A 22,258-nucleotide genomic window follows, 5' to 3' on the forward strand; every position below is an offset into this window, starting at 1 on the left:
ATGGACTTTACTGGATTTATGAATGCATTTTTAACACATTCTTATGTACAGTTTTTGATATATTAATTTCTTACTTGATTGAATTTATGGGCTTCATATTGATAGCGCAACACGTTTTTCATTAATATTAATATGTATAATGTTTATGTGGACATTTTGTGAGTGCAGCTGTCACTAACAATTTTTTTTTTTTTTACTATTTGGTGACACTTTTTGCACAACTTATTTTTTGGTTTAGTTTTTTTCGTGTACACAATATGTATTCTGCTACATACTTTTGGTGAGAAAAATCCCAATAAGCATATATTAATAGGTTTGCGCAAAAGTTATAGCGACTTATAGTGGGACTGTGATAGTATGGTGGGCAATCTGACACCAACACTTTGTGGGAACCAGTGACACTAATACAGTGATCAGTTCTAAAAATATGCACTGTTACCGTACTAATGACACTGCCTTGGAAGGAAATAAACATCTAGGGCGATCAAAGGGTTAAATGTGTGCCTAACCTTTGTTTTTGTGTTTATTAAGGAATGTGCTGGATTTTATTGCCCGCTTTGCGGTTGAAAAAAACCAGCACATCCACACTGACAGGGCAGAGTTCTGTCTTGTTTATATAGGCAGAGCTCTGTTCTATCCTTCTCCTCGATGATCAGCGGGTGCCAGCGGACTTCCATTGGTCGGCACCCGCTGATCGGCTTCTGCTGTGACTAATCAGCGGCGCACGCATGCCCCCTACCCTGAGGTTGAGCAGGATAGCCACTCTGCCGCCATATAACCTCGTTATGCTGTCGGCAAGTGGATAATCAGCCTTAGAACTACCAAAACTTTGTAATATGAGGACCTACCTAAACTATCCCACCGCTTGTCCAATCAGCAAGCCCTTGTACTACATACTTGTTAGATCTAAACAAGATTGCACAGATTGTAATGAGTATATGAATCAGCAGAGACAAAAATAAAAATGCTTTTTTGAGTTTAAAGAGGAGCTTCAGTCACCTGTAGGAAAATTAAAAGCCAGCAGCTACAAAAACTGTAGCTGTTGACTTTTAATAAACAGACACTCACCTGTCCCAGGATTCAGCGCTGTGCTCATCCAAACTGGTTTCTTCACCGGTCTTCGATCCAAAACATCAACTGCTTGCAGCTTTACAGCCAGCTGCCCACTGCGCATGCCTGAGCCGCATAAATGGTCCTGCAATTGTCTGGGATCTGTGAAGTGTCCCAGAAGGCTGCTGGTAGGGAGGAGGGAGGAGAAGAACTTCCACTCAGATCGCCTAGGCCAGGAATTTCCAAACTATGGACCTCCAGCTGTTGCGGAATTACACGTCCCGTGAGGTATTGTAAAACTCTGACGTTCACAGACATGACTAGTCATGGCGGGAATTGTAGTTCCTGAACAACTGGAGGGCCATAGTTTGGAGACCCCTGGCCTAGGCGATCAAAGTGGCAGTCAAAACCAGGTACCAGCTCCCCTCCCCAAAAAACAATATGCGCCAAATGTGTCCTATTGGGGTTGGGGGGATGAGGATCGGGGGAGAGGAAGAGGAAAAGCGGAACTTTACCTTTTGGGTGAAGTTCCACTTTAAGTAGGGAAATGCTAGAACCTCTGTCAGCTTTGTATTGTTTGTTTCACGGTTAGAGAGTTTTTCTTTCTGTCCAGTAAAATGTCTCCAAAACAGAAAGTAAGGGGAAAACTTTCTAACAAAGCCCCAAACAGTAAAGCCTGGCTTGAGTTCTAACCTCTTCCCTTTCAATCCAAAATGAAAAAAAAAAAAAAAAAAAAGGTTTCTGACTATACATACATTTTATTGCAAACCTGTGCTTCGCCCACTGAGGATAAACCAACAGGTTTGCATTAACCATTCCATTCCCCCCCCCCCTCCTCCCTCCACCAGCATACTCATCTTTTTTTCGCTTCTACCACCGCTCTGCGGCCCATTTCATTTCTCCTCAACGGCCTGAAAACACCAGGACAGTACAAATACCCCCCAAAAGACCCCTTTTTGGAAAGTAGACAATCCAGGGCATTTATTAAGAGGCATTGCGAGTTTTTTGAAGTAGTCATTTTTTGGAATATGAAGAAATTTAACAAATATTTTTTTGGTTTTTTTACATACTGTCACCAGTGCATCATATAACTGGTGTGGCGGTGATCAGGAACACCGAATTGGTGACAGTATGTTAAAATAAAGAAAAAAAAAACGATTAAAAAAAATAAATGTATATATTTTTTTCTCTCCTTTTTAATAAATCATTTTTTCTTTGAGCGATTTTTTTTAAACACACACTTTGACCAGAGTAATACAGTGTTACCATAGTAACACTAATACTCTAGGTAAGTGATAAGGATTTTTTTTTTGACATACACAATACGATTGCTTATACCAGTGAATTTTAGGAGGTATAAGCAACCATTTTTATTTAAACTGATTCAGTGTTTACTATTGTGGTTAGCTGTGATTGGCAACAGCTAACCACATGGTACAGATGGGCTGTGATTGGCCCTGTCTGTACCATGTGATCACCGTGACCAATCACAGCTAGCAACACAATTGTACACAATGAATAGCATTAATCAAAGCCATTCATTGTTTACAATTGTCATGAGATCTGCTGCAATTGGCCACAGCAATCACATGGTAAAAGCAGGGGGCCGGTACAATGATCAGTCATCGACTCTGTTTGGTGGGCACAGCCAATGACAGATCATGCCGCAGCGCGGCCCATGGGGGCGTTCCTGGAGGACGTCATATGACATCCACCCGGACTGATGAATGTCCCACCCAGCCGTCATTTGACAATAGGCTGGGCGGAAAGTGGTTAACAATGTGCTGCCACAATAAATATTTAACCCTTGCACTAGACATGAGCAAAGACAAAACTCAAGTTCAAATAGTGAGTGAAATAGGTTACCTGCTTGGCAAACCGAATTTAAGGCTTTAAGAAGTTGGCTTCTACTAATCCGTCCAGTTTTTTTCAACCTGGTTCCAAAATGATGGAGGGACCATCCTTCAGAACGGAATCGCGTCTGGTCACTTGGCTCAGGATCTATATCTATGGCGTCTTTATCTTGTATAGCTGTCGTAAGAAACCTCGCTGGGCTAGGGAAACATCTGTAAAAAAATAGAAAAAAAAGTTAGTTACCTGGTAACTTTATTTCCAAGAATATTCCAAGACAGCATGTGGAAGATTGGCTTCACCCTCCAAAAAAAAAAAAACAGGAAACATACGACTCACGAATAAAAACAAAAAAACTTTTCAAAACACAAGTTTCATGAAGTGAAGGCTGCGTAGCATGGCAAACCATGTATGTTTTGGACAGAATGGAGCAAATAAAATTCCTTTGGACAATTTTTTGAATTACCCTGAGAATTGACCGAAAGGCAAAGGCCAAGGCTAAAGTCTAATAGCAAAGTAGATACGGAAAGAAAAATCATTACCCCCCAAAAGAAAAAAAAAAATCTGCTGCTATGAACATCAACTGGTGTGGCCCCCTGGCAATTAGTGTATGCTACTGCCCCAAGAACTGGCATCCATTGTAATTCATATTGTGTTGATTTGATGCATTTGGCATCATTGAAAGATTCTTTTTATGCCTTCCTCTGGATCAACTGTGGGTAAAGGGTTGTAAATTTGGAGGTTTTCTGAGTTTTTTTTCTGTGTTGGTTGAACTGGGTGGACTTTTTTCAACAACAATAACTATATAATGCTCCACTCTGGACCACCATGTCAATGAGTGTTTGATCTAATGCAGAAATTGGACCATCATCTCAAGGAGTCTCAATCTCCGGCCCAGACAGAAAGTAGGAAGTTCTCTAATGATGCAATGGAGCTGTGCTCACAATGCTGCCAAAATGGCTGATGTCATAAACCTTCCCATTTTCTTTATTATAGTTTTTGATGCATTTGAAAACACATGCCCCACATGAGGATGTTTCAGAATCTTTTGTTCTAGAAGAAACGTGCACAGCTAAATGGAATCCAATACCCCAAAACATCTTTATTTGTGTTGGCATGAGGTGAGACTTCTAGTTGTTTATCCAACCTAAACTCCTGAGCAGTTCCTTTGCTGAATGCCGAAGAAAGTTATCCAGAAGTAATACAATACAGCCAATTGCTCTTGATTCTGTGGAAGGGATGGGACACAAAACCTTGAAGGGGGCCAATCTACAAAATTATAATCAGATAACAGATTAAATAAGACTGAGAAATGTTCTCGGTTTTCTCCTGCGACTGTGGACTAAATGACCCCAAAACTTCCTCCAACCAGTCGCTGGGCTTTTGGGGTGACCTAAGGAGGGTTAAAATTAGAATTCCTCACCCTTTGTTACTCTCCCTTTTTTTTTTTTTTGAAGGGTCAACTTTATAATTATTCCTGTTGGGAGCTTTATTTTGACAAAAAAGCAAAAAAAGTTTACGCTTTTGTACTCTTTGGAGCCAGAAAACCACTTGTGAACTACCCAGTGCTATCTCTAATTTGGATCAGAAGAATAGGTCTCGGCTGAACAGTAAGCCTTATGTATGATACATCATCACATCATTTTGATGTCACCAGGCCAAGTGGAGGCATTAATTAAAATAGCAGCTCTGGCAGAAAATGTGACAGATTCTCCTGAAACATCCATATTATACGCTACTGCTTTTGACTGGAAGAAACTAACAATTGCTCTTCCTGAACTCCAGTTTGAAAGTGGAAACGTAACTGCCCTAGCTATAGCTCCAAGGTACAAGCTATGTACATGGTTCCTATGGGAGACCATACATTATGCAATTTTTGTCCTTCCAACCATAGGTTGAAGGACAGAAAATTGATCAATTCCCTCCATGAACACAGACTGGGACACAGAATCCCTCCCACAGTGCTATTGCCTTCTGCCGGAGGAAAGAGCGGGGGAGCCTGACCCCACAAGCAGAATACAATGATCACTTCTGACGGCTATAGCTGCTGGCATAAGTCTGATGAAAAAAAAAAAAAAAAAAAAAAAAACCACAGGCTGTTTTTTCTTTTCTTAAGTCAATCGATGGATCGACGTCAGTACAGCCAGCCTGCCTATAGCAGGAAACGGCTGAATTTAAATCAGTCAATGGCCAGCTTAAAATTTGCTGCCCCTGCTTCCCAGGCTGAGGAAGGATTCTGCCTTCTTATACGTAGGATCTTTCAATGCCCCTATGTCCTCACAGGGTAAGTCAGTCTTAGAGACTTTTGACAGATAATCTAATTTGATCAGAATAACACTTCTCCCAAAATTTGACGTCTTCCTTGGTGAAGGAAGCTAGCTGGCCAAGTAAGCACGTTTCTACTGCTATGGTGTGTGTCATAGTTTGGCATATTGGAAAGGTACACAGATCCTTGCTCTGCAAGCCTCCGTACATTCGGTAATGACCCTATGGCTGGGTTTTCTCTTCTTTAAGATTTGGTTGGCACCACAAAAATGCACTCTAGATGTGTTTCTGCATGCATGTTTTTGAGGGGTTTTCACAATGTGTTACAGTGCATTTTCCCCTTTTTTGTTTTTTTTTCCCCAAAGTTACCTTTTGTTTTTTTTCCATGTGATACATTCTGTGTCCCCCCCGCCGACACTGGAATTGACGCACTGATATGAACTATGCCACTGGAACCCATATAATCTACTGTTCATGAGTTTTTGATGCAGAAAAAAAAAAGGCACTGGACTATCCAGTGAACCGACCCTAAACCACAACGTTACGTGAATAGCCTTTAGCAGCTAATCGATTTTTTCCATGGGCAATATGTCCAGGTGAAGCTACGCTACTCCTCTAGTGAAACGCGTTGACATCACAACAGTCACGTGATGCCAATCACAGTATGCCCCGTTCCAACAGGGGCTAAGAGCGGAAGACATCCTTTCCTGCTGCCCGTTTCAAATGATGTTTGCTGTGGACTATCCAGTGGATCAATCTGTTTCATGAAGTAACCGGCTGATCTTACGTGCGGCTGACACACAGCACTGGCTTAATACCGATACAGTGGAAACTGTTGAACACCTGAATCTACCAGGATGTCGTAACGTATGGACGTGTATTCTTACATACCATGTGCTGGAACAGCCAATTTGAAAAGAGGCTGATCAGAAGCGTGTTACGATCCACGGAGTGGTCCTCCCTTGTACATTCACTCATCTTGCAGTCAGCCTTGGTCATTACATGAATGGACAAAGAATGTTGTCCTTACTCTGCTAGTGATTGTTTGAATGTACTGAACACTGCAATTATACAGTTCCAAGTTATACATCTCACACGTTTAGGAGTACCCCGATATCCAATCTGCTATCAAGTGTGTAGGAATTGTTGCAGAACTTCTTGGCACCTGACCATCATTGTTTTTCAATTCCTGTGCCTTTTTCATCACCTGGCCAAATATGTCCATAGAATGGCTGGATTACTTGCAGGGATCTAATTTTGGACTGAGGTCTCCAAGGAGCTATTAAGATAAAGGGTTACCATTTTCACCTATAGACCCTTCACTTACTGGACTAATATCTGAATTTAATGCTCCAACCAGTCCCCACACCAGGACAATACTATCATTAGATCATTCCCAATCATCTACCATCCACCAGAAATACATCCTGCAATAGCCAATCAGCATTGTTTCAGAATCAATGAGGGTCAGTGAGTGACCACAACTCCCTGGGGGCCATTCACATAACGAGTGTCAGGAAATACTGATCAGGTGTTTGTACACAATCAAGCCATAATTATCACATGACCGCCTTATGTGAATGGTATTTGGCGTCCGGACTTTTGTTTTTGATTTTGTGTTTGTGTAATGTTATATGTGTTTTTTCTATCTTTTGTCTACTTCTATCCATCACTTTTCAATGTTTTAAACTTTGAAGCATGTTGTGGGAAGTTGCCAGATACTGCTTCCCATACAGTGCACTTTTTTTTAGCTCCCAATCTTTGTAATTATTGAACTTAATACATTTTGTACTTTTATGATTAGCCCGGATTAAGACCCTCTGTTGCCCTAGTAGCCGCTTTTCTTACCCGGGTAGCCTTACCTGGGTTTCCTTTTGTATGCTCCGAGGAAGGATGCTGCCTTCTTATACGTAGGGGGGTCTTTTAATGCCCCTATGTCCTCACAGGATAAGTCGGTCTTAGAGACTTTTGACAGATATCAATCAAATTTGGGACACTGCTCCCAAAATTTGCCATCTTCCTTGTCGAAGGAAGCCAGCCAGCAAAGTAAGCACTTTTCTACTGCTATGGTTTCTTTCAACGTTTGCCATACTGGAATGGTACACACCTCCTTGCTCTGCAAGCCTCCGTACATTCGGTAATGACCCCATGGCTGGGTTTTCTCTTCTTTAAGAGTTGGTTGGCATCACAAAAATGCACTCCAGCTGTGTTTCTGCACGCATGGTTTTGAGGCGTTTACAATGTGTTACAGTGCATTTTCCCCCTTTTTTTCCCATTTTTTCCCCAAAGTCACTTTTTTTTTTTTTTTTTTATGAGTTACCGTATATACTCGAGTATAAGTCGAGTTTTTCAGCACATTTTTTTGTGCTGAAAGTGCCCCCCTCGACTTATACTCGAGTCAAGCACTTTTCTGCAGCAAAAATTTTCATTTTCCGAACCGACTTTGGGGCCCCGTATCTCAGGGCCACTTGGTGCTAGGAACCCCACATTTGGTGTGCAAACCCAGTGGAACTGGTACCGTAATATATCCAAAGCTGGGGTTCCTAGCACCAAGTGGCCCCAAGATACGGGGCCCCAAATCCGGTTCGGAAAATGTCATTCTCTGCTGCAGAAAAGTGCTGCAACGATTTTTGGGGCCCTGTATCTCGGGGCCACTTGGTGCTAGAAACCCAATTTTTTTGGATATTTTATGGTGCTAGTTTCACTGGGTTTGCACACCAAATTTGGGGTTCCTAGCACTAAGTGGCCCCGAGATACAGGCCCCCAAATTCGGTCAACTGTGCCCATCTGCAGCAATGTCATTTCAGGACCCTTTGGGTTCAGAGACCCCAAATTTTGGCTGCAGCTAGGGGGCATCTAGGAACCCTGAACTACGGAGTTTGAAGTTCGGGGGACCTATGGCTGCAAAGGGGCACAGTGAGGCATGCAAATGGGCACAGTGAGGCTGCAAATGGGCATTGTTGACCCTCTTTTCCACTTGCAGTAGCTGCTGCATTTCTCACCCTCGTCTTATACTCGGGTCAATAAGTTTTCCCATTTTTTTGTGGTAAATTAGGGGCTCGACTTATACTCGAGTATATACGGTACATTCCGGTGTGTTTTTCTAGTTTATTCCCTGACACTGGAACTGATGCACGGATATGAACTATGCCACTGGAACCCATGAAATCTGCCCATGAGGATGGGGTGAACAACTTGCTCAGCAGGACCTGAAGCATCAGTAGCAGCTTTTCTGGAAGAACCCAACTCCATACTGTCGTTCATCCTCCTGACACAGAGCTAATCCACCTGCAGCTCCTGATCACTGACATACCCACTGACGTCATCACGTACGGGAAGTTGACCAGAAGTTCATGCCGTTTGCCGGCTGATTTTAATTTTTGTGCATGGTTTACCCACATTTGTAAGTGTAATTTTAACTTAATACATTAAAGTGGTTGTAAACTCTCAAAAAATAAATAAACTGCAAGACAAAAGGCATAATGAGCTAGTATACATACTAGCTAATTTGGAAATACTTACCTTAGATAGAAGCTGTTGCAGCGGTCTCCGTACAGCACTTTGACCGACGACATGTCTCCCCAAGTTATTTCCAGGTTCGCGGGCTCCGGCGCTGTGATTGGCCGGAGCCGCCGGTCACGGCACAGCTGCTGAACGAGCGAGCTGTTTCTTCAGTGCGCATGTGCCAATGACGTTGGCACATGTGGATAAGGTGAATATCTCCTAAACGGTGCAAGTTTAGAAGATATTCACGGTACCTACAGGTAAGCCTTACTATAGGCTTACCTGTAGGTAAAAGTGGTGTAACAGGGTTTACAACAACTTTAAGTGATTTTCTACACTACGAGAAGTGTTTATATGCTTATTTTCACATGAATCAGAGCCGCTGGGAAACCAGAGAAACTTGTTTGGTGAGCAGTCCAGATAGATAACCCTGGGATGTGCATGGAGAGATACCACTGATGCAGGTCTATACTGGTGGAGCTTTTATTGACCACTCTGAATAAGGGAGTCATTTTGGTCTGGTAAGCCCGCATCCTGACAATATTCTGGTGACTGTGGACACTGCTGACACTTTTCTTGGAAGAATGAAGATATTTTTCTATTAATTCATAATTGTATGTTAAAAGGTTTTTTTTTTTTTTTTGGGGGGGGGGGGGGGTTGGGTATTTCCTTTAAGTGTTACTAAACCCTCAACAGTAAAATCAGTCTGTATTTGCATGCTTATTTTACCTATGGGGTTAATTCTCTGCATTGTGTAAAAAGGCCGTTTGATCCTGTCTTCTTTTAACCTCCCCTTTTTCCATAGTCCCCAATCCATCTCCTGATAGAACAGAGCCTTAGGGAGCACTCTGCACATGCTCAGTTTGTTTTTTTCGTTTTTTTACCACTTCAGCGAACTCTATCGAGAGACTCATTTCAACTTTGCAGTCCATTTTTGTCCCATCTCGTTTTCACATCATTATGGCATTTTTCCATTACTTTTGTGGGGGGGGGGGGGGGGTTTATCTATGTTGTGTTGTAGAAAACATACACATTTTGATATTCTATAAATTATATTAATTCTAAGCTGATGATGTCCTATGAGGCTGCAGGACCCCTGACCCTCTGTCTGGTCAGAGGGTCTCTAGCAAGGCACACCAAACTGAGCATGTGCACTCAGGAACGTGAGAGTGCACATGCTCAGTTTGGTGTGCATTACTAGAGAGTGTTTTTTTTTTCTTGGGAGGGTGCATGTGATCTGCACAGGGCCAATCAGCACAGACCAGACAGAGGGTCAGGGGTCCTGCAGGCTCATAGGACATCATCAGGGGAGAATTAAAACTCCTCCTACAAGCTATAACCAGGCACTGATAAATCTCACAAGACTGCTCTATACTGCTGATGAGAAACGGTATTTAGCAGTTTATTTTTACTAAAATAACTGAATTTCCATGTTCTGTGTACTGTGGGAGACCAGATATAGTGAATGCAGGCTCCTTGGTTTAGTAACACTTTAACGAACATTATACATTTTTTTTTTTTTTATTAGGGTTGCACCGATGCCAGGAAAGGCATCGGTGCCGATACTGAGCATTTGCATGAGTACTTGTACAAATGTTCTGTTACCTAAACCGAGACTAAACAAGGATGTAAGCATTTGACCCCAACATGTTTTATGCTTCATTTAAAGTCCCAAACCCCTCCCCCTTTTCAGATACCTAAACCCATACCTTTGCGGTGCAATTTGAGCCCATACAAAATTAAAATACTCAAATCATACTGTAAAGAATCACATGCGGTGTACCCCACCATTCCGGTGCAAACCCAGGCATGTCATTGTGACTTCAGCCTGTGTTCACATAGGAGCAGTGCAGGAAACTGCATGCGATTCAGACAGGAATTGCACTGCATTCTTGTCCAAATTGCATACAATATTTTGCAGTACAATTTGAGCCCATTCATTTTGTATGGGTTCAAATCGCACCGCAAATGTATCAGTACTGACGAGTACACGTTAAAAATAAACACATGCAGCGCTATGTGATATATCACTCACTTAGGTGAAAATATATATAATTGCCGTGAGCAATGAGCGAGTGAATGTTGGAGCAACTTTAATTCCCAAACAAAGAAAATAAATGGCAAAAGAAATAAAAAAATTGAAGTAAACATCAAAAAATGTTTTGCATTTCAGCACGTCCACAGTGAGAAAAAAAGAATATATATAATGTCCCATAAAGTGACTCTGTGATGATGATCCAAATAATAATAACCCTAACTTCAAACGTGCTTCCCACCCATGTGACTGCGCTCACCTCCAATCGTTTGGCCGTACAATTAAGTTTGGTCCACAACAGCAGCTGAACCACTTCTGGGCTCTAAGTAGCAGGATTTACAGGCTCCCCCAGGTCAAATCCAAGGATGGTATCCTCAATTTAAAATACAAAAGAGGCCAGATAGAGCATTATCGTTTAAATATAGCAATTTATTGTAGGTAAACATCAGGGCACTCACACTTTATGGGTGCTTGCAGCACACCAGGCCGTAGAAAACATACAACGTGAAAAATAATCTCCAAATGGTTTGCAGGCTTGTGTGAATCAGCAGCTAGCTCAGAGAGCAAGTGACTGTCTCCTCCACCATACTGGCCCTTTCCCCTACGCGTGACGAAACAGGGCGATCACGTGTCTTCCTCAGGGGGCTCTCAAGATCCGTGTGTGTGTGTGTGTGTGTGTAATTTTTGATATTTTGATGTTTACTTCAATTATTTTATATTTGTTTCACTGTGCACTTGCTTGACAAGTATTTCATTTATATATTTTTTACCAGTTATATTCTTTGTTTGGGAATTCAAGTTGCTCCAACATTCACTCGCGCATTGCTCATGGCAATTATATATATTTTTTCACCTGAGTGTGATACATCACATAGCGCTGCATTTGTTTATTTTTAATGTGTGCTCAAGTACTCGCCAGTACTGATACATTTGTGGTGTGATTTGAACCCATACAAAATGAATGGGCTCAAATCGCACTGCAAAGTATCGCATGCAATTTGAACAGGAATGCAGTGCAATTCCTGTCTGAATCACATGTGGTTTCTTGCACTGCTCCTGTGTGAACCCAGGCTGAAGTCACGGCAATTATATATATATTTTTCACCTGAGTGATATATCACATAGCGCTGCATTATGCGTTGTTTATTCTTAATATTTTATACACAGATTATGGGAGTTTGACTATGCTCAGCGGCTGTGGATTGGTTCTCCTACGTTTAAAACATTCTTTGACACTCTTCATTGGTAGCGCACAAGACATCTATATCACTTGAGCACACATATCGGTACTCTTACTCACCGATAAAAGAAAAAAAACGGTATCGGGGCAACTCTACTTTTTTTTTTTTTTTTTTTTTTTTTTTTTTGAGTCACACTATTTGCACTTTGAAAATATTCAATTATGATCAAAATCATAATTGATATTCTTACACATTTAAAAGTCCCCACCATGAAGCCTGTGGACCCTGGCACCAGGAGATATTCCTTGGGTTAGAGCAGGGGTCTCCAAACTTTTTAAGCAAAGGGCCAGAGTGTCCGAACCCAAGAGGTGACACGTGCCTTTCAAACCATGGTTTGAAGAAGCACTGACGTCAGCGTGAAACGGACGCGTCACCTCCTGGGTTCAGACACTCTGTCTTTGTTGGCTGTCATTTGCCATTTTTGAAATAAAATCATTGGAGCGTTCCCGTGGTGGGCAGCCGTTGTTTTCTTCCTATCATTGGTGGCAAGCCGTGGTTTGCACTCAGCGCATCCAGACTGTGGTGACTGCTCACCTAGAGCAGAGTTTTCCTTGTTTGAACCATTATTCGTGGTTAACTCTAAACTGATGACCTTGGTGAGCTTTTTAAAGTGTCACCTATGAATAATTTTGGGTTCCAAATTTTGACGTTGCGTCACTGACTCATGCAAGTGTAAAGGATAAGTTCACCTTTGGAACATGTTACATGTCCCACTAGAGCTGCATGATTAATCAATAAAAGAATCGAGATCGCGATTCTACCCCCCTCAGGATATTAAAACAGCATTTCCTTGATTCAGCGCAGAGAATTCTCTAGATATACAAATTTTAACAACACTATTGGATTATTAGTATAAACAATGAAAGTGCAATAATCTAATCGCATCATTTCCGGTTTACGTACCAGTGACGCAACTTCCGGTATCTGTGGAACGCATGCTGCAGATGCAAACCCGGAACATACTGATGCCCGTTTTTCAAGCCGTCTCGTGAGTAGCGTTTTTGTTAATGCGCAGTAACTTAGTTCACTATGTACCTTCTTCTCTCTTTTTTCAAATATTTATCATCCTCTATGGTCCATATGTAAATCATCCGTGGAAGCCTCTCTGATTTTGGATCCTTACACCATAACCCCACTAAGCATTTCTGACCCTTGGACTGCAAAGCTGAGGGTCCTTAAGCTCTAGTAAGTGGGGTCACAAGAGGGGAGTGTGCTTTGTGAGTGTGTTCTCTGAGACTCCTTTCAACCTGGATATGTGAATTGCCGTTGGAAGCACTTGACACTTTATTTTATTGTATTATTTAGTATTAGATTAAGACACTTTCATTGTTTTTTATATTGTTAGTTTGTATAGCAGAGAATTCTCTGCTCACTGCTGACAGCTAAATAAAAAAAAAAAAAAAAAAAAAAAAAACCAACCACAACAGGCAACCTGCAAAGTTTATCACAATAAGGCTTAGGCAGAGATAACTATAAACATTTTAACATTTAGTTCCTTTAGATCAAAGGGATGAACTTCTGTCTGCAAATGAGGTCAGTTTAACCACTTAACCACTAAACCTGTTTCTGACACTTGTTGCTTACAAGTTAAAGTGTTACTAAACCCAATGATATGAAAATAGATCATCACCCCCCACAGTGCCCACAGCTTATAAATCCTATTTTTACATTAAAATATTGCCACTATATACCTTTCTGGATGATCTATATACTACGGTTACATGATAAACTGCAGAGTTTCTCCAGGGCTGAGAGTAAAGGTAAGAGGAGATTTCTACTACAGCCTGTATACACGCCCACATGTGTGATGTCAATATCATGTGACCTGGCTAGCTCTGAGAACAAGGAAATGTTCTCTCCAGCATAAAAAGACACAACTGAGCATGTGCAGGTCGGCTACCCTGCCTGTGTTAGCTGGCTTTCCCCAGATAGGCAGTCCAGGAAGGGGAAGATCTGTGCATACAGGACACACAATGCAGAGGATTAACCCCTTAAGTTGCACAGTGAGTATAACAAGCATGCTTAACAGCATATATAGACTGATTTTACTGTGGGTTTAGTAACACTTTAAAATCAGTATTTTTTGCTAGGAAATTACTTAAAACCCCCAAACATATATAATTTTATTTTTAGTTTTTTTTGCAGAGGCCCTAGAGAATAAAATGGCGGTTGTTGCAATATTTTATGTCACACTGTATTTGCGCAGCAGTCTTTTAAACGCAATTTTTTGGGAAAAAATACACTTTAATGAATTGAATAAAAAATTAAACAGTCAAGTTAGCACAATATTTTTTTGTATAATGTTGAAGATGTTACACCACGAGAATCATGATCTTTATTCTAAGAAAATCGTGAATCTCATTTTAGCCAGAATCAAGCAGCTCTATGTCCCACCTGCTTTTAGCGGGGAACATGTTCCAGCATCTGCACCTTCTTCTCCCGATGCGCCCCCTCCCCCCCATTGTGACAGAGGGCAGGTGATGCTCTCCCTGCACCCACTGTCACAATCTAAAAACAGTGAGCTGTGAAGGGCTCAATCAGTAATCTACAAAGTTCTGTGAAAGAATCAACTACAAGTACCGATGGCCACCGCTGCAGATGGCTCATAGTTCTCAATGAACTGTGATGGCACTGGTGAGCATCCTTGTAGCTCATTGATCTTCCTGCTCTCATGAAACTGCCTGCCAAATATCAGAGGTACAGGCAGACAGCTATCCTGAGTCTGCAGGAGTTGGACATTGCACCGGTGATCGTTTAATCGTGGGTGCAATGTTCTGCAGGCTCCTTGGGGGGGGGGGATTATATGCACTTTTTTACCTGCAAAAAACTGTCCATTTATTATTTTCAAATGTGAACTTTGCCTTTAAAGCATTTGTTACCCCAACACTATATTCCTGATTTGTGCAAGTATCCTGTTCTCTTTGTATTGCTTCCTTTGTGTAAAATCCCTGGTGTTCCTGCCAGTCCCTCTGCTTTCCTATTAAGAACTGACCGCACTAAGCAGGAGAACTTACCGTGGTCAGTTCTCTAGCTATGCTGAGAACTACATGTGCTCTTCTCCAATGATCAGGCTTATCCAGACACACCCCTGCTGCACAGCCATGCACTGGGAAGCTCAGTGTGCTGTTGCTTCTCCTCCCCCCAGCTCTTATGCAGCTGAGAACAGAGGGAATGTGATCACTTATAAAAAAGGGGAAAAAAATCTTTATAGCTATACAAAAATGTTTTGCCTTACATTTCTATTTTAAACTGAATAGATTGTTTTACCAGGTGATTGTTCACATTAAGGTTTTATTTGGCCCAACCTCATCTTTTATATTCTACCGAAAAAATTGAGTAAACTATTAAACTCAGACAGGGAAGGTTCAGGGACACGCATCCACACATATTGAGAGCAGTGGCTGTGTCCGTGCAGCTGCTGCATCCCAACTGACATCAATGGGACTCTCTGCACAGGAGACCTGGTGAACACGGCCCTGCACAGGCATACGGTACCCCCCCCGTGTGAACGAGGCCTAACACTTATCTGGTTCCAGCACCACTTCCTGCTTTCACAGGAGAATCTGAGGGCAGCGGAGTCATAACTTCCTGTTGCTCAAACTCCTGTGAGGAGAGAGTGGGGGGTGTATAACTGGCACTGGGTGTATCTGTAGCAGGATTCCCCAACCCCCAGACCGGTACCATTCTACGGCCTGTCAGATGCCGGGCCCCACTGCCTCCTGTCCCTTCAGCTACTGCGCATATGCCGGCTCTGTGATTCAATCAAGGAAAGCAAGCCAAGCTCGAGCCAAAAGAAGATTTAGAAAAAGGAATTGTCCCCCATGAGGGGTTTTCTAGGCAGCAAAGAGTATTAAAAAAAAATATAGAAAAAATGTCATGTTAAGACTTTTTATTTATAACAAAGTATCAAAAAATGTTTTTATCTTAGACATAAATAATCAGTACATGAGCTGTGATCCACAATGAATGAATAAAACCAACATCACTGACAAGGCAGTGTACAATAATGATACATATCGATCGTGCACCATAAACAGATGGTAAAAAAATCTTGTGAATGAATCTTGACGCGTTTCGACCCCCTTGTGTCTTCAGAGGATTTGGTGGACTGTAAAATGTTAACATATATTGTTTTTCTCTATAGGTAGTAAAAAGAAAAAGAAAAAACAGTATTGAGTGTTTATTTTCGTATATTTACCAATCACCATGTATTAAGCCACATTAGTGGCCTCCGAGTAGAAAGGACCCCCTTACTCGATCCCAGCGTCTCTAAATGGTCAACTCAGTCATCGAGAGAGATCGCTGCCCATGCGCGCCTTGCGAGGAGTCATGCAGCAGGTAATCCCAAAATTTCTTAGGGAGGTTAAGGGAAACCTTTTTGGGATTACCCGCTGCATGACTCCTCGCAAGGCGCGCATGGGCAGCGATCTCTCTTGTTGACCGAGTTGACCATTTAGAGATCGAGTAAGGGGGTCCTTTCACTCAGAGACCACTAATGTGGCTTAATACATCGTGATGGGTAAATATATGAAAATAAACACTCAATACTGTTTTTTCTTTTTACTACCTATGGAGAATTACAATATATGTTAACACTTTACAGTCCACCAAATCCTCTGAAGAAGACCCGAGGGGGTCGAAACGCATCAAGATTCATTCACAAGATTTATTTACCATCTGTTTATGGTGCAGGATCGATATGTATCATTACTGTACACTGCCTTGTCAGTGATGTTGGTTTTATTCATTAATTGTGGATCACAGCTCATGTCCTGATTATTAATGTCTAAGATAAGAAAATTTTTTGATACTTTGTAATAAATAAAAAGTCTTAACATGACATTTTTTCGATATATTTTTTAATACTCTTTGCTGCCTAGCAAACCCCTCATCGGGGACAATTCCTTTTTCTAAAATTTCCACTCAGGTTGTGCAGCCATTTTTTGTCTTCTTGCATACGAGTGTCTTTCTTCCTTCCAATAGCTCGAGCCAAAGATTCCCCTGAAAGCACAAACAACAAACAATGCCAGGCAACAACAGTGCCGATCCTGCAGCACCACACAGGGGGATGTAAGATTTCATAGACGGGACAGTGCTGATCCCCAGGGACACACGGGGGGGGGGGGGGGGGGACTGCTCTCCTATGGTCATACATTGCACAGAGAAAACTGCATCTGATAGCAAATGCCACGCTGCATCTAGTGGCCGGCGACAAGCTCAGGCATCCCACTGATTCCGCATTATGGAGACTTAAACGACTGACAATGTAATAATAGAAAAAATGCACTGCAATCATTGATGACCAGCCATTCCCCCGACCACCGCCATCAATACCCGGGGGGGGGTGCTCAGCATGGCGATCAGTGGTGAGGTGTGTCGTCTGGACAAATCGCATCTCCGATCACGGTAAAAAACCTATGACGTTGATTCTTTACCACGTGATCAGCTGTGTCCAATCACTGCGTAACTAGGAGGTGCTGGTAATCAGCATTTCTCTCCTCGTGCTGACAGGGCGTGAATAGAGGAGCCCCCCGATAAGCGTCTCTCATGAGCAGGGGGGGTGCCCAGTGTCCCCCCCGCCCCCCAGTAACGCCTTTCAGTGCCTAAAGGAGCGCATGCTCGGCAAACGCATCACATCAAGGAAGTGACGTCACACCAAGGAAGTGACGTCACACCAAGGAAGTGACGTCACACCAAGGAAGTGACGTCACACCAAGGAAGTGACGTCACACCAAGGAAGTGACGTCACACCAGTTCCCACAGTGCGTTTCACGAGATCTGGAAGTGCCGGGTTCGGTCAGCCTGCTCTACCAGACGTGTGTTCCCCGAGCTAAGATGACGCAGAAGACCAGATGTGCAGCGCCACTGCTTATGTGCTTGTGATTGTAACACTCCTTTTTACTTATTTAAGTTTTCTAAAGCTGCACTTAATAGGCCCTCGTGTTCTCTTCCACTGCAAATACCTATTATTGCCCATCAGCGCAGCAAATCAGTGTCGTCCTATTAGTGTCCATCAGTGAAGGAAATGAATTTCTTATTTACAAAATTTTGAGACAGAAACTAAAAAAAAAATTAAAAAAAAACAAAAAAAAAAACAAACACTTTATATTTTTTCAAAAGTTTTGATTTTTTTTTCCTGTTTAGCAACTCAAAAACTCAGTGGTGATTAAATACCACCAAAAGAAACTCTATTTGTCTTAAAAAAGTGATAAAAATGTAATTTGGTACAGTGTTGTATGACCGCGCAATTGTCATTCAAAGTATGACAGCGCTGAAAATTGGCCTGGGCAGGAAGGGGGTGAAAGTGTCGGGTATTGAAGTGCTTAAATTTTTATTTATTTTTTTTAATTTTTTTTTAAAGTGCCTTTACGTTAAGTGCAGCCGGGCAACCAGCATTTTCAAAAAAGGAAGCCAGCCAAGGCGTATTTCTCAGCTACTATGATAAATGCAGGTAAACATGCAACACCCATACAGAAATAATTACATTGTACAACAACCAGGCTGCCCAGATTTCCAAGGACAACTCTTCACATCACTGACAGCCAGCCAGAGCCCACCTGCAGGTGACACCCTCTACAAGGTGTCACCCAGCCCCTGCACAGCCCTGGGAGGGGAAGGGACTCACCTGACTGACACAGCCGCAGGCCGCACCGTACAAGCCGGCAGGAAGCGCAGCCCCTGGCGAAGGACAAGCCGGGCTCCAGCTAACAGAGCAGCCATGATGATCACAACTCACGCCGGTGGCCAAGGACAGTGGGAACACGTGATCACACAGGAGCCAGAGCACGCGAGACGCAGAGGAAGTGACGCCAGGGGAAGCCGGAGTACGGGCACTTCCGCCAGTAGAGCGGTGTCGTGCTGTCATGGCAACCGCCGCCGGGTACAGCTAATGCTGGAGGAGACAGAAGCAGATGGCAGGATTGGTGCAGTGGTCACACTGTGCCAAGGCTGAAAAAAAGTTTTAAAGAAAAGAAAAGGTGCAGCTGCTCTTTGACTATTAAAATATTAAATAGAATTACTACACAATACATTCGCTATTTATTTTTTGCACCTTTTACTAAATATCCGGAAAGTGACAAAACAAAAATAAAAAGACACTGGACAGCAACAGTTTTCAAAAGTTTTGCTTCCTGGAAAACATTTTTTGATTATGATAAACCCCTTTAAACCAAATAAAAATATCATTAAAGTAAGACTGTATCACTGAGGAATCTTAACCACTTGCCCTCCGGAAGGTTTTACCCCCTTCATGTTCAGGCCATTTTTTGCGATACGGCAGTGATGGTTGGTGGTATTTTTTTTGTGGGGGGCGGCAAACAATCAATTTGCCCCTTCCCCCAGCCTTGCAATTACCCTATCTAGGTCATGGGCAACACTTCCTGCAGGCGGCGGCTTCACCCTGCGTCTCCTCCTCCTGGGCTTTACGGCGGCTTCCCCTGCGTCTCCTCCCTCCTCCTCCTCAGCGACCAATAGGATTACTTCTTCTCTCGGCCAATCGGGTGACGGGTCTCAAAACCCGCTTCCTGATTGGCCAGGAGGAGAATCAGGAAGACAATAGCGAATATTAATTCACTATTGTCACACAAGTTGGAGGGCTCACTGCGCCCCAAGCCCACCCTTTTTTGAAGCCAATTAGAGCCTCGGGCTCTAATCATGTGCTTCTAAAAAAAAAAAAAAAACCCCCATTGGAATCCATGCATCCGGCACCCTGCATGCGGATTAGGGGGGCTGCGCCCCATATGCGTTACTAGAGACGTGCACTGCCGATCGAAGTTTGTTATTTCAAATAAATTCGGAACTTCGGAAAAAATCGAATTCGTTATGTTCCATTTGTTTAGATGCTGTATTAGAAAATTCTTAAATAAATAAAAAAATTCAGAAATCCAAAAATTCGAAATAATAACTAACTAACTAATAATTACTAACTATTAAATTATAGGTATTGTAATTTCAAATTTGGCTGTTTATGAACGTAACGAATACAAATTTATTTATTGATCCCGATTTCCACGGACACCACCAAAAACATCATCAGAAGCCTCCGAGACAGCACATCACCAAATGACATCATCCCCACAAAAATGCTCCGACATCTTGGTGCCTACTATAACACACCTCATAAATTAGTCGTTCAAAGAAGGGTATGTTCCGACCGCCCTGAAGCAAGGCATAGTCAAACCCCTCCTAAAGAAACACAACCTCGACCACAAAGACCCTAACCATAGCAGACCGGTCACAAGCCTGAACACCATCTCGAAGATTATGGAGAAATTAGTAGTACAACAGCTACAACTCCATCTGGACACACACAAACTCCTTGACCCAATTCAGTCAGGCTTCTGTCCAGGCCATGGCACAGAAACAGCACTTCTCAAAATATGGGACAACGCCCTCGAAGCAGCAGATGACGGAGAATCGTGTGTCTCCTAGTACTGTTGGACCTCAGCGCAGCATTCGACACAGTGGACCACAATACTCTACTCACCCGCCTCACAGAAGTAGCAGGAGTCACAGATACAGATTCACCATGGTTCGCATCCTTCTTAGGAAATCGCTCATAGACAGTGAAACTAGGAGCCTTCACTTCTGAACCTCGCACAATTTCTTATGGAGTCCCTCAAGGATCACCCTTGTCACCCATGCTCTGCAACATTTACATCCGCCCACTCCTCAAAATCATCAGGAATGCGAACCTATGCTTCCACTCATACGCAGATGACACTCAACTCTACTTTCGCATCACCGGACAAAAAGACCAATATCCAGGACTAGAAAATTGCCTCTCATCGATTGATGACTGGATGACCGCGAGTTCCCTCATACTCAATGGATCCAAAATAGAGCTTCTTCTCCTCCACACAAACCAAAATACCAAAACGAAGTTCCCATTGACACCACCCACCATCCTTGGACAGACCATCTGCCCAAGCACCAAAGCTAAAAGTCTCGGAGTCATCTTCGACTCAGCAATGACGATGGATGCACAAATAGGATCGGTAGTCAGCGGATCTCACCATCTCCTCCGCCTGCTATGTAGACTCATCCCCTTCATTCCAGAAAAGGAGAAAGCAGTAGTAGTTGGAACAATCATCAACTCCCGTCTCGACTACTCAAACTCCCTCTACATAGGTCTACCTAAATACCAGATTCAACGCCTACAAGTCATCCAAAACATGGCAGCAAGACTGGTAAGAAAAAAAAAAACCCTGGGAATCCGTTTCCCCATCCTTGAGGTCCCTACATTGGCTAACCGTGAAGGATTGGATCACTTTCAAGACCCTCTGCCTCACCCACAAATGCACACAAGGAAATGCCCCTCGATACCTATGCGAGAAAATAAAACACTACACACCCAATCCCAGCCTCCGCTCAATCAACCAAAACCTCCTCCTCATCCCCAAGTGACGGTACAAATCAAAAGGAGAACGATGATTCGCAGTCCAAGGACCACGCTCTACCCACTAACATCCGCATGGAAGAAAACCATCGGGCCTTCAGAAAAAAACTCAAGACCCACCTCTTCTAATATGCAGGACAACACAGGACAGATCAGCGTCTTGAGGCAATTCAGTTCGCATTTGTAGCGCTATACAAGTCATTAATTCATTCAATTTAATAGTTAGTTATTATTAGTTAGTTAATTACTATTTCAAATTTTCAGGTTTTTGAATTTTTGAATTTTCTTTCTTATTTTCAGATTTTCGTTCTTATTTGCAGATTTACGAATTTACAAATTTACGAATTTTCGGAAATTTTTTTTAAACGGATTTTTGTTAATATTTCCGAATGAACTAATTTGCAGAATTTCGTTGAAAAACTAATTTGGAACTAAACGAATTGCACATGTCTGAGCGTTACTTTAATTGACAATTGCGCGGTTGTGCATCGCTGTATCCAAATAAAGTGTATGTCCTTTTTTGCCACAAATAGAGATTTCTTTTGGTGGTATTTGATCACCTCTGTGGTTTTTATTTTTTTCGCTATAAACAATGGTGTCACTAGGGGGGCCAGAGGGGGGCCACGGCCTCCCAACATGACACCAGTGTTGGGAGTTAATAGCGCGTTCGCTGACACCAATGCTGGGGGCTAATAGTGTGTTTAGTCCTAGTGTTTGCTGAAATTGCTTTAAACTATAAAGAAAAGGGTGTTAGGTTAAAACAATAGAAAGGTATCATTGCATACTGCATTACTCTCGTATTTTGTAATCATATTTATGCATACGGTGGAGGTGAAGGAAAAGAATGCGCTATAATGGGGTAAGTGAGAAAAAGCTGCTAACACTCAAACATACAAAGTTCAAATTAGATAATAC

The 22,258-nt window shown here is 42.4% G+C and overlaps 1 protein-coding gene across 1 annotated transcript in view; it reads right to left on the reverse strand.

Annotated features, from left to right (window-relative positions):
• Nucleotides 1–18,752, reverse strand: part of LRPPRC (leucine rich pentatricopeptide repeat containing) — a 337,307-nt gene extending 318,555 nt beyond the window's left edge. The window contains exons 1-2 of the mRNA XM_073628468.1: nt 18,572–18,752; nt 2,917–3,116 (exon numbers count right to left, since the gene is read on the reverse strand). Of these exons, the coding sequence (XP_073484569.1) occupies nt 2,917–3,116; nt 18,572–18,666 (295 nt within the window). The 5' untranslated portion in view covers nt 18,667–18,752. The remainder of the gene's footprint in view (nt 1–2,916; nt 3,117–18,571) is intronic.
• Nucleotides 18,753–22,258: the final 3,506 nt, after the last annotated feature.

This window comes from Aquarana catesbeiana, linkage group LG04, assembly GCF_042186555.1.
Source record: "Aquarana catesbeiana isolate 2022-GZ linkage group LG04, ASM4218655v1, whole genome shotgun sequence".
In the NCBI taxonomy this organism is placed as follows: Eukaryota; Metazoa; Chordata; class Amphibia; order Anura; family Ranidae; genus Aquarana; species Aquarana catesbeiana.